Consider the following 14,356-nt stretch of genomic DNA (forward strand, 5'->3'; position numbering starts at 1 on the left):
CATGAGCTTGCACGTGCCTCTAATAAATGAAGGCTAGCAATCTAATCTGCACCCATGAGCTTGCACGTGCCTCTAATAAATGAAGGCTAGCAAACTAATCTGCACCCATGAGCTTGCACGTGCCTCTAATAAATGAAGGCTAGCAAACTAATCTGCACCCATGAGCTTGCACGTGCCTCTAATAAATGAAGGCTAGCAAACTAATCTGCACCCATGAGCTTGCACGTGCCTCTAATAAATGAAGGCTAGCAAACTAATCAGCACCCATGAGCTTGCACGTGCCTCTAATAAATGAAGGCTAGCAATCTAATCTGCACCCATGAGCTTGCACGTGCCTCTAATAAATGAAGGCTAGCAAACTAATTAGCACCCATGAGCTTGCACGTGCCTCTAATAAATGAAGGCTAGCAATCTAATCTGCACCCATGAGCTTGCAAGTGCCTCTAATAAATGAAGGCTAGCAAACTAATCTGCACCCATGAGCTTGCACGTGCCTCTAATAAATGAAGGCTAGCAAACTAATCTGCACCCATGAGCTTGCACGTGCCTCTAATAAATGAAGGCTAGCAAACTAATCAGCACCCATGAGCTTGCACGTGCCTCTAATAAATGAATGCTAGCAATCTAATCTGCACCCATGAGCTTGCACGTGCCTCTAATAAATGAAGGCTAGCAATCTAATCTGCACCCATGAGCTTGCACGTGCCTCTAATAAATGAAGGCTAGCAATCTAATCTGCACCCATGAGCTTGCACGTGCCTCTAATAAATGAAGGCTAGCAATCTAATCTGCACCCATGAGCTTGCACGTGCCTCTAATAAATGAAGGCTAGCAAACTAATTAGCACCCATGAGCTTGCACGTGCCTCTAATAAATGAAGGCTAGCAATCTAATCTGCACCCATGAGCTTGCACGTGCCTCTAATAAATGAAGGCTAGCAAACTAATCTGCACCCATGAGCTTGCACGTGCCTCTAATAAATGAAGGCTAGCAAACTAATCTGCACCCATGAGCTTGCACGTGCCTCTAATAAATGAAGGCTAGCAAACTAATCTGCACCCATGAGCTTGCACGTGCCTCTAATAAATGAAGGCTAGCAAACTAATCAGCACCCATGAGCTTGCACGTGCCTCTAATAAATGAAGGCTAGCAATCTAATCTGCACCCATGAGCTTGCACGTGCCTCTAATAAATGAAGGCTAGCAAACTAATTAGCACCCATGAGCTTGCACGTGCCTCTAATAAATGAAGGCTAGCAATCTAATCTGCACCCATGAGCTTGCACGTGCCTCTAATAAATGAAGGCTAGCAATCTAATCTGCACCCATGAGCTTGCACGTGCCTCTAATAAATGAAGGCTAGCAAACTAATCTGCACCCATGAGCTTGCACGTGCCTCTAATAAATGAAGGCTAGCAAACTAATCAGCACCCATGAGCTTGCACGTGCCTCTAATAAATGAAGGCTAGCAAACTAATCTGCACCCATGAGCTTGCACGTGCCTCTAATAAATGAAGGCTAGCAAACTAATCAGCACCCATGAGCTTGCACGTGCCTCTAATAAATGAAGGCTAGCAAACTAATCTGCACCCATGAGCTTGCACGTGCCTCTAATAAATGAAGGCTAGCAAACTAATCTGCACCCATGAGCTTGCACGTGCCTCTAATAAATGAAGGCTAGCAAACTAATCAACACCTGTGAGCTTGCACGTGCCTCTAATAAATGAAGGCTAGGAAACTAATCTGTACCCATGAGCTTGCACGTGCCTCTAATAAATGAAGGCTAGCAAACTAATCTGCACCCATGAGCTTGCACGTGCCTCTAATAAATGAAGGCTAGCAAACTAATCAGCACCCATGAGCTTGCACGTGCCTCTAATAAATGAAGGCTAGCAAACTAATCTGCACCCATGAGCTTGCACGTGCCTCTAATAAATGAAGGCTAGCAAACTAATCAGCACCCATGAGCTTGCACGTGCCTCTAATAAATGAAGGCTAGCAAACTAATCTGCACCCATGAGCTTGCACGTGCCTCTAATAAATGAAGGCTAGCAAACTAATCTGCACCCATGAGCTTGCACGTGCCTCTAATAAATGAAGGCTAGCAAACTAATCAACACCTGTGAGCTTGCACGTGCCTCTAATAAATGAAGGCTAGGAAACTAATCTGTACCCATGAGCTTGCACGTGCCTCTAATAAATGAAGGCTAGCAAACTAATCTGCACCCATGAGCTTGCACGTGCCTCTAATAAATGAAGGCTAGCAAACTAATCAGCACCCATGAGCTTGCACGTGCCTCTAATAAATGAAGGCTAGCAAACTAATCAGCACCCATGAGCTTGCACGTGCCTCTAATAAATGAAGGCTAGCAAACTAATCAGCACGCATGAGCTTGCATGTGCCTCTAATAAATGAAGGCTAGCAAACTAATCAGCACCCATGAGCTTGCACGTGCCTCTAATAAATGAAGGCTAGCAACCTAATCAACACCCGTGAGCTTGCACGTGCCTCTAATAAATGAAGGCTAGCAAACTAATCTGCACCCGTGAGCTTGCACGTGCCTCTAATAAATGAAGGCTAGCAAACTAATTAGCACCCATGAGCTTGCACGTGCCTCTAATAAATGAAGGCTAGCAAACTAATCTGCACCCATGAGCTTGCATGTGCCTCTAATAAATGAAGGCTAGCAAACTAATCTGCACCCATGAGCTTGCACGTGCCTCTAATAAATGAAGGCTAGCAAACTAATCTGCACCCATGAGCTTGCACGTGCCTCTAATAAATGAAGGCTAGCAAACTAATCAGCACCCATGAGCTTGCACGTGACTCTAATAAATGAAGTTTAGCAAACTAATCTGTACCCATGAGCTTGCACGTGCCTCTAATAAATGAAGGCTAGCAAACTAATCTGCACCCATGAGCTTGCACTTGCCTCTAATAAATGAAGGCTAGCAAACTAATTAGCACCCATGAGCTTGCACGTGCCTCTAATAAATGAAGGCTAGCAAACTAATTAGCACCCATGAGCTTGCACGTGCCTCTAATAAATGAAGGCTAGCAAACTAATCAACACCCATGAGCTTGCACGTGCCTCTAATAAATGAAGGCTAGCAAACTAATCTGCACCCATGAGCTTGCACGTGCCTCTAATAAATGAAGGCTAGCAAACTAATCAGCACCCATGAGCTTGCACGTGCCTCTAATAAATGAAGGCTAGCAAACTAATTTGCACCCATGAGCTTGCACGTGCCTCTAATAAATGAATGCTAGCAACCTAATCAACACCCATGAGCTTGCACGTGACTCTAATAAATGAAGGCTAGCAAACTAATCTGCACCCATGAGCTTGCACGTGCCTCTATTTAATGAAGGCTAGCAAACTAATCTGCACCCATGAGCTTGCACGTGCCTCTAATAAATGAAGGCTAGCAAACTAATCAGCACCCATGAGCTTGCACGTGCCTCTAATAAATGAAGACTAGCAAACTAATCAGCACCCATGAGCTTGCACGTGCCTCTAATAAATGAAGACTAGCAGACATCTGCACCCATGAGCTTGCACGTGCCTCTAATAAATGAAGGCTAGCAAGCCAATCAGCACCCATGAGCTTGCACGTGCCTCTAATAAATGAAGGCTAGCAAACTAATCTGCACCCATGAGCTTGCACGTGCCTCTAATAAATGAAGGCTAGCAAACTAATCAGCACCCATGAGCTTGCACATGCCACTAATAAATGAAGGCTAGCAAACTAATTAGCACCCATGAGCTTGCACGTGCCTCTAATAAATGAAGGCTAGCAGACTAATCAGCACCCATGAGCTTGCACGTGCCTCTAATAAATGAAGGCTAGCAGATTAATCGTTACCCATGAGCTTGCACGTGCCTCTAATAAATGAAGGCTAGCAAGCCAATCAGCACCCATGAGCTTGCATGTGCCTCTAATAAATGAAGGCTAGCAAACTAATTAGCACCCATGAACTTGCACGTGCCTCTAATAAATGAAGGCTAGCAAACTAATTAGCACCCATGAGCTTGCACGTGCCTCTAATAAATGAAGGCTAGCAAACTAATTAGCACCCATGAGCTTGCACGTGCCTCTAATAAATGAAGGCTAGCAAACTAATCAGCACCCATGAGCTTGCATGTGCCACTAATAAATGAAGGTTAGCAAACTAATCAGCACCCATGAGCTTGCACGTGCCACTAATAAATGAAGGCTAGCAAACTAATAAGCACGCATGAGCTTGCACGTGCCTCTAATAAATGAAGGCTAGCAGACTAATCAGCACCCATGAGCTTGCACGTGCCTCTAATAAATGAAGGCTAGCAGACTAATCAGCACCCATGAGCTTGCACGTGCCTCTAATAAATGAAGGCTAGCAAGCCAATCAGCACCCATGAGCTTGCACGTGCCTCTAATAAATGAAGGCTAGCAAACTAATCTGCACCCATGAGCTTGCACATGCCACTAATAAATGAAGGCTAGCAAACTAATTAGCACCCATGAGCTTGCACATGCCTCTAATAAATGAAGGCTAGCAGACTAATCAGCACCCATGAGCTTGCACGTGCCTCTAATAAATGAAGGCTAGCAGACTAATCAGCACCCATGAGCTTGCACGTGCCTCTAATAAATGAAGGCTAGCAAGCCAATCGGCACCCATGAGCTTGCATGTGCCTCTAATAAATGAAGGCTAGCAAACTAATTAGCACCCATGAACTTGCACGTGCCTCTAATAAATGAAGGCTAGCAAACTAATTAGCACCCATGAGCTTGCACGTGCCTCTAATAAATGAAGGCTAGCAAACTAATTAGCACCCATGAGCTTGGACGTGCCTCTAATAAATGAAGGCTAGCAAACTAATCAGCACCCATGAGCGTGCATGTGCCACTACTAAGTGAAGGCTAGCAAACTAATCAGCACCCATGAGGGTGCACGTGCCACTAATAAAACATTTTTAAAAAGGGTCCTTTTTTAATAATTTAATTTGTTTGCTTTTTAAAGTGTGCTGGATGGCCTTTTAAGTGTATTTATTAAACACATGGGCCTTGTTTCCATTGCTGTTGTAAACCGTGTAAACTTGTGGTAACAAGTATCTCCCTTAAAGTCTTTGAAGATGTTTTATGTCACCACCAGTTTACAACAACAATGGAAACACCACCATAGTTAAAGGGACAGTATACTATAAAATTGATTTTCTCTTAATGTGTTTCCTATTACTTTTTTTTACCAGCTGCAGAGTTTAAAATGTATGAGATTTGCTTCTTTAAGGCTTATTTGTGTATATGAATTAGCTGACTTTGTGTTTTGAAGCCACAACCTAACAAAATGGGTAGAGCTTGTAGGTATAATCAGATCTCATTACTTTATCACATTGTGTACATATACATGCTTTTTAATCTTATATCTGTAGGTATAATCAGATCTCATTACTGTATCACATTGTGTACATATACATGCTTTTTAATCTTATATCTGTAGGTATAATCAGATCTCATTACTGTATCACATTGTGTACATATACATGTGTATTTATCTTATATCTGTAGGTATAATCAGATCTCATTACTTTATCACATTGTGTACATATACATGCTTTTTAATCTTATATCTGTAGGTATAATCAGATCTCATTACTGTATCACATTGTGTACATATACATGTGTCTTTATCTTATATCTGTAGGTATAATCAGATCTCATTACTGTATCACATTGTGTACATATACATGTGTCTTTATCTTATATCTGTAGGTATAATCAGATCTCATTACTGTATCACATTGTGTACATATACATGTGTCTTTATCTTATATCTGTAGGTATAATCAGATCTCATTACTGTATCACATTGTGTACATATATATGCTTCTTTATCTTATATCTGTAGGTATAATCAGATCTCATTACTTTATCACATTGTGTACATATACATGTGTCTTTATCTTATATCTGTAGGTATAATCAGATCTCATTACTTTATCACATTGTGTACATATACCTGCTTCTTTATCTTATATCTGTAGGTATAATCAGATCTCATTACTTTATCACATTGTGTACATATACATGTGTCTTTATCTTATATATGTAGGTAGAATCAGATCTCATTACTTTATCACATTGTGTACATATACATGCGTCTTTATCTTATATCTGTAGGTATAATCAGATCTCATTACTATATCACATTGTGTACATATACATGTGTCTTTATCTTATATCTGTAGGTGTAATCAGATCTCATTACTGTATCACATTGTGTACATATACATGTGTCTGTATCTTATATCTGTAGGTATAATCAGATCTCATTACTGTATCACATTGTGTACATATACATGTGTCTTTATCTTATATCTGTAGGTATAATCAGATCTCATTACTGTATCACATTGCGTACATATACATGTGTCTTTATCTTATATCTGTAGGTGTAATCAGATCTCATTACTGTATCACATTGTGTACATATACATGTGTCTGTATATTATATCTGTAGGTATAATCAGATCTCATTACTGTATCACATTGTGTACATATACATGTGTCTTTATCTTATATCTGTAGGTATAATCAGATCTCATTACTGTATCATATTGTGTACATATACATGTGTCTTTATCTTATATCTGTAGGTATAATCAGATCTCATTACTGTATCACACTGTGTACATATACATGTGTCTGTATCTTATATCTGTAGGTATAATCAGATCTCATTACTTTATCACATTGTGTACATATACATGTGTCTTTATCTTATATCTGTAGGTATAATCAGATCTCATTACTGTATCACATTGTGTACATATACATGTGTCTTTATCTTATATCTGTAGGTATAATCAGATCTCATTACTGTATCACATTGTGTACATATACATGTGTCTTTATCTTATATCTGTAGGTATAATCAGATCTCATTACTTTATCACATTGTGTACATATACATGTGTCTTTATCTTATATCTGTAGGTATAATCAGATCTCATTACTGTATTGTGTACATATACATGTGTCTGTATCTTATATCTGTAGGTATAATCAGATCTCATTACTGTATCACATTGTGTACATATACATGTGTCTTTATCTTATATCTGTAGGTATAATCAGATCTCATTACTGTATCACATTATGTACATATACATGTGTCTGTATCTTATATCTATAGGTATAATCAGATCTCATTACTGTATCACATTGTGTACATATACATGTGTCTATCTTATATCTGTAGGTATAATCAGATCTCATTACTGTATCACATTGTGTACATATACATGTGTCTTTATCTTATATATGTAGGTATAATCAGATATCATTACTGTATCACATTGTGTACATATACATGTGTCTTTATCTTATATCTGTAGGTATAATCAGATCTCATTACTGTATCACATTGTGTACATATACATGTCTTTATCTTATATCTGTAGGTATAATCAGATCTCATTACTGTATCACATTGTGTACATATACCTGCTTCTTTATCTTATATCTGTAGGTATAATCAGATCTCATTACTGTATCACATTGAGTACATATACATGTGTCTTTATTTTATATCTGTAGGTATAATCAGATCTCATTACTTTATCACATTGTGTACATATACATGCTTTTTAATCTTATATCTGTCCATAAACCAATCACCAATACTTGGAGAGAACAATAGAAAATTTACATTTTATTACCTTATTTCTTCTATACCCCACTGGGAGTGTAATTTCTTCTATTGGCTGTGTTAACATAGCATGACCTCGAGGCCAAAAACTTTCAGGATGGGTGGGGAAACCACAGGCTAAATAAACTAATTCAAATGCCAATATAAGGGCAATGGAAATACTTGTAAACAATTTAATACACTCCAGCAGGTAAAGTGGATCATTGGGAACAAATTAAAGGGGAGAACATTTTTGAGTAAACTGTCCCTTTAAGCTCATGCCTAGATTCTTCTGAGCAATATTAAGCTGGTGATTGGTGGATACAGGCATATGACACTTCTGAATGGCTCATTGGCTGTGTCCTGCTCAGGAGCGCCAATGCATAGTGTTTCATCATGAGTTTGTGTTTAACCTCTTTGCAGAAAATAAACAAAAGAGGCCCCGATTTAGCAATTTGTGAGCAGACTATGTTCCCACACAGGAGGCCTCCGAGCAAGCATTGGCTGACAGAAATAAACACTGCATCTCAGATGAATAAGTCTGGTTTGTCTGACACCCACATCTGAGGTTGCAGACAGGTTAAGAAGCTGCACATAAGATTGGCGCTTCATCATTTTCAGTTGCAAGTTAGCTTGAGCGAGCCTTCTCCAAAACTGCCCCCGAAGGTGGTTATACAACTTCATAAACTGAGGACATAGTTATCTATATGCATAATAAGATTTTAAATGAATTAGATCATTTAAGTATTGCCTTCCAATATCCTTTAATGTTCCTTTAAAGGGACATAATACTCATATGCTAAATCACTTGAAACTGATGCAGTATAACTGTTAAAAGCTGAAAGGAAAATATCACCTGAGCATCTCTATGTAAAAAAAGAAGATATTTTACCTCACAATTCCACAGCTCAGCAGAGTAGGTGCTGTGTAAAAAGTTATACTTCAGCTGCTGCCCAGCTGCAGGTAAAAAAAATAAAAATGAAGAAATGAACAGCAGCCAATCAGCATCAGTAGTGCTGAGGTCGTGAACTCATTTACTGTGATCTCATGAGATTTGACTTAACTCTCATGAGATTTCATAGTAAACTTCCTTAAACTAAATAGGGAAATAACATGAGAGTGCACAAGGCTCACTCCCTTAGCTGTCCCGGGACAGACATACTAATAAGCAGCTTAAAGTCCCTTGCAATGGGATGTGAATACTTAGGACATTTTCAGGTAAAATATCTTTCTTTTTTACATAGAGATGTTCAGGTAATATTTTCTAGTCAGCTTTTTACAGCTATGCTGCATCACTTTTTTATAATGAAGCTACTTTAACAAAATTATTAAGCAAACCTCTAGCAGTATGTCCATCCTTATCAGTATGTCATGTTATTTATTAGTCTCCTTGTATTGTTGTATCTCTACTGCTCAGCACATCAGAATATGATTATGCGTTAGAAAGAAATGGCAGTAAAAATGATGTATGGGTAGACTAAAGCAGCAGGGGCTATCTAGTCTAATTATATTCATAAAACCAGTATTTCTTTATTTACATTTTTTTAGTCCGCTTTCAGTGTTTTACACATAAGAGATAATTATAATATATGGGTTACAGGACCATTCTATATCTCTTTAGCTGCAGAATATGTTCATGTAAACCAATACATCTGCATCTGTCCTGACACCCTCGGTATTTCTGTCTCCCACAAGGTAAAGGGATGGTCTCCCTGAATGGTCATCTTGGGCCGGTGAATTTTCTCACTATTGCCATCAGCGCGATGGCTCCAGAAGCGCTAAAGACTGATTCTGATTCTAGAGAAGATATCAGTGGAAGTGATGGAACTCTGGACTCTAAAGAAGATGCTCAGGAAGGACCGTCTCAAGACATTTCCCAAGACAACCAGCCTCCCTTTCGTTTGAAAGGAATACTGCTCCAGTACCGTCTACGGGGAACATCTCACCTTCCTGGCCACCATCTCTCTGCCAAGGAAGGCTCCAAGCTAGAGAGTGGTACTCTTGAAACCAATGAAGAGGATGGCTCCATTTATGAGATGGCAGATGATCCTGATGTGTGGTTTAGGAACCGACCAAGCAGCAGAGATGCTCATCGCAAGGAGATAACCTCTCTAGTTGTAATTTCAGGAGGAACTGGGTACCAGAGCTTTCATCCATCGCCAAGTAGCCCCCAGACAGGAGACATGGACAGCACATTGTTGATGTGGCAGCTGCCTTTAATTCTATAGCATTCAGTATTTTTATCACCCTCTTGGGTCTTATGAACATGAACAATTTCTTTATGCTGTAAAAATGATACATTGTCATTTGGTAGTCAGGAATGTTTACAACAAAGTTTATTTTTTCTATCACATCAAATTGATCTCTGCATCATGGTCTCAACTTGGAATTCATTATTATCAGAGAGCAAACTAACAATCACGCATTACTACTGGAATAACTATTCTGCTTCAAGTAAACACTGAAATAACTAATAGGGTTGTAGATATAGCCGTTGTGACGCTTATAAAAGTTGGATCAATAATAATTGTGAGCTGTACCTTCATACAGCAGAGGTAAGATAGATATCAGTTGTACTGTGACTTGAGTCCACAGATGTGCAGGGTAATAAAGTTCAAATTTGTAGGAAATTTGTTACTTAAAGGGACATAATACTTATTTGCTAAATCACTTGAAACTGATGCAGTATAGCTATGAAAAGCTTACAGGAAAATATCACCTGAGCATCTCTATGTAAAAAAGGAAGATATTTTTACCTCACAATTTCCTCAGCTCATCAGAGTAAGTTCTGTGTAAAAAGTTATATTTCAGCTGCTGTCCAGTTGCAGGTAAAAAACAGCAGACAATCAGCATCAGCAGTGCTGAGGTCATGAACTCATTTACTCATGAGATTTCATAATAAACTTCCTTAAACTGAATAGGGAAATAAGATGAGTGTGCACAAAGCTCACTCCCTTGCCTGTCCTGGGACAGACATACTGATTTGCTGCTTAGAAGTCCTTTACAATGGGATGTGGCTACTGAGGAATTTTTGAGGTAAAATATCTTTCTTTTTTACATAGAGATGTTCAGGTGATATTTTCTAGTCAGCTTTTTACAGCTATGCTGCATCACTTTCAAGTGTTTCAACATTGGCCCTTTAAATGCTACAACTGCATTATAATTGCTGTCTGTTCTGCAGAAATTCCTGTTAAAGGGACATTAAAACACAAAACGGAATAACTATAAAATGGCAGTTATTGAAAATAAACCAGCAATGCAATATATATTCCTTATTTATTGTTCCCATTTTCACTATACTTCTTTTGCAATGCATAAGTGAATTGCTGATATGAGGTATGTATGTATGTATATATATATTTATATACATACACACACACACTTTAATGTCCCTTTAAATAATCTATTTTTATATAGATCCTTTGCAGGTATTAAACAAAGTAACTTATACTTTTAAAAGTATGTTATTGCTATAATAAAATCCACAAAATCATTAGAGCATTTTATTTCTGAAACTGTCCTTAAATCTGTGGTTTACCCCTGTAACGGGAATTAAACACATAGTTAAAGTTATGTTAATAATTCTCTATATTGCAAGAGATCTGCATGCAAATTAATGGTTTAAACATATTTAAACTTCTCATTCTATAACAGATATATGCATTGTTCTTGCAACCCTGGGACACACCCCTTGAAAAGCCTCTTGAATATTGTTTTTTTTTTACCGCCTTTGCTGTGGCCAATAAGGGACAGATATAAACATGCTTCTGTATGTATCAACCAACCACTGTGCAGCATGCACAAGCATCAGGGTTTTGCATTCTAGGTGTGGGGTTGAAAAACTCCAATTTAAATTACAGAAAAATCAGGCCAGGTGAAATTGTGAAAGTGCAATTCAGTTTCAATTATTATTATTATTATTATTTTTTTTTTATTTTTTTTTTTTTGGGGGGGGTAACATTTTGAGTTTAACAATTTGCCAATGAAAAGTTTGTGTAATTAAAATATGATCCTTGGATTTTTGCAGTCTATGCCCCTTTAAGTCTACAGGCATAAACTTACATGGACACTGTACACAAAAAAAATCTGTTTTCCATGTGAAAAATCAGCAACTAAACATGAAAAATAAAATGTGATGTAAAAACGTCATACATTTTGAGTTGCAACTAATACTGCTGTATCAGTTGTGTGTCCTAGTAATACTTTCGGCTGATAGACATTTCCTACAAATACTTATTGGCTGATTGGCACTCCATACAAATGCGTATTGGCTGAGAGGCACTCCATACAAATGCTTATTGGATGAGAGGCACTTCCTACAAATGCTTATTGGCTGAGAGGCACTCCATACAAATGCTTATTGGCTGAGAGGCACTTCCTACAAATGCTTATTGGCTGAGACGCACTCCATACAAATACTCATTGGCTGATAGGCACTTCCTACAAATGCTTATTGGCTGAGAGTGTGTATATGTACATTAGCTGTATATTGTATTATACATTTGTGTTGGTTATTACTAAATTCTGAACAGCACTAAAGGGAAAAAAATATTTTTTGTGCTAAAACAGCATTTTTATTTTACTATTAAAGTAACATTAAAGTCAAAATTAAACTTTCATGATCCAGATCAAGTGAGCAATTTTAAACATCTTTCCAATTTACTTCTATCAAATTTGCTTTGTTTTTTTAGTATCCTTTGTTGAAGAGTAAATCCAGGTACGCTTATAGGAGCTCAGGAGTGTGCACGTGTCTTTAGCAGTCTATGGCAGGAGTGTTTGGAACTATGTATAACGTTGCTATAAACAATGTTGTAAACAATGCTGACAAATGGCTAAAGTCACTTAGGATTACTCATTAAGAAAGGATACCAAGAGAACTAAGCAAAATTGAAAATAGAAGTAAATTGGAAAGTTGTTTAAAACTTCATGATCTATCCAATACATTTAAGTTTAATTTTGACTTTTAAATGTAATTGGTACATTAATGTTAATGCATTTCTTCCTGTCCTTTAAGATAGATTTGTCCAACTTTTTTCTTGATAGCTGAAAACAGAGCATATTTGTGGGAAAATTTGTCTGAGCTCAAATATAAAGGTTGGACAAACTGCCTTAAGAAATGTAGCCTGACAATCATGAGTACCCTGTAGCCTTTATTTGGGGTCATAGCAACAAGAGAAAGGTGTCCATTATCACCTCTCCAGAATTTCTAGCGGATCAGACATCAAATCCCCAGTTTATTACTGAACTGAATATCCTAAAGTATTCATTATCATCAATGCAAACACATCCCTTGTTCTTATGGCTGCAAGCACATACTCTCAGAAGAGTTCTGCTAACCTCCAAATATATCCAGTCTTCTGGTCAATAGGGCAGATATTCTGGTGATACAAATCTCAAAACATTATGCTGAACACCACCGCGGCTTACACAGTTGTCCTGGTCATCTCCATTATAACATTTTAACTGCTGAATATTGCCAAAAACGCTGCAGATGTAATGGTGAGAATCAGCACAATCTACAAATGCTCTGGTGGTCACCAATAAAATCTCCAGTTGTTCCTGTTGTTATCCAACACAGTTTCCCCTTTGTTCTTATTGGCCTATCGCCATCTTCAAATATTCAGTGGTAGTAACCAGCATATTATCTCCAAGTTCTGATGGTAATAAATGTTGTCTCCAAATGTTCTGATGGTAACCAATGTAATCTTCAAATGTTCTGATGGTAACCAATACCATCTCCAAATGTTCTGATGGTAACCAATGTAATCTTCAAATGTTCTGATGGTAACCAATGTAATCTTCAAATGTTCTGATGGTAACCAATACCATCTCCAAATGTTCTGATGGTAACCAATACCATCTCCAAATGTTCTGATGGTAACCAATGTAATCTTCAAATGTTCTGATGGTAACCAATACCATCTCCAAATGTTCTGATGGTAACCAATGTAATCTTCAAATGTTCTGATGGTAACCAATGTAATCTTCAAATGTTCTGATGGTAACCAATACCATCTCCAAATGTTCTGATGGTAACCAATACCATCTCCAAATGTTCTGATGGTAACCAATACCATCTCCAAATGTTCTGATGGTAACCAATGCCATCTCCAAATGTTCTGATGGTAACGAATACCATCTCCAAATTATCTGATGGCTTCCAGCACCATATGAAAAATGCTCTGACACCTACCAAGTGAAACTCTTCATATGTTCTGAAAATCAAAACCACAAGACAATTGTTTTGATAGTCCACAGACACAAACTCTCAAAGTTCATATGACTGCCAACTCCCCTTGTGCCAACAAATGCCACCTGGTAAAGTAATGCAGAATGTCTAAATATGGAAATGACTATAGGTATACATACCTGCATGTGTTATTTTAAAGGTACTGGTCTTGGTTACCATATCCCCAAATGGAATCTTCATAGTAGGGAAAGGGTTAATTCTCTTCTAAAATATCATGGAGATATAAATGTGCAGCACAGCAGGAAAACAGAGAAGATGCAGAGACATGTAATTAGCAGCTTGGCTGCAGATGTGCCACAATATAGCAGCTGTTTCTAACAATTCTGTACATATGTAGGTGTAAATACATAGATTATATATGTATATATGGGTGTGTATAATTGTCTGCATGAATAAAAATGTGGGACTGGGGTTCCCACCTGTGTCAAAATA

The 14,356-nt window shown here is 38.1% G+C and overlaps 1 protein-coding gene across 1 annotated transcript in view; it reads left to right on the forward strand.

The window, feature by feature from the left end:
- Nucleotides 1-10,405, forward strand: part of ARHGEF10L (Rho guanine nucleotide exchange factor 10 like) — a 278,910-nt gene extending 268,505 nt beyond the window's left edge. The window contains 1 exon segment of the mRNA XM_053690269.1: nt 9,370-10,405. Within this exon segment, the coding sequence (XP_053546244.1) occupies nt 9,370-9,902 (533 nt within the window). The 3' untranslated portion in view covers nt 9,903-10,405.
- The last annotated feature ends 3,951 nt before the right edge of the window (nt 10,406-14,356 follow it).

Source organism: Bombina bombina, chromosome 8, assembly GCF_027579735.1.
Source record: "Bombina bombina isolate aBomBom1 chromosome 8, aBomBom1.pri, whole genome shotgun sequence".
Classification (NCBI taxonomy): Eukaryota; Metazoa; Chordata; class Amphibia; order Anura; family Bombinatoridae; genus Bombina; species Bombina bombina.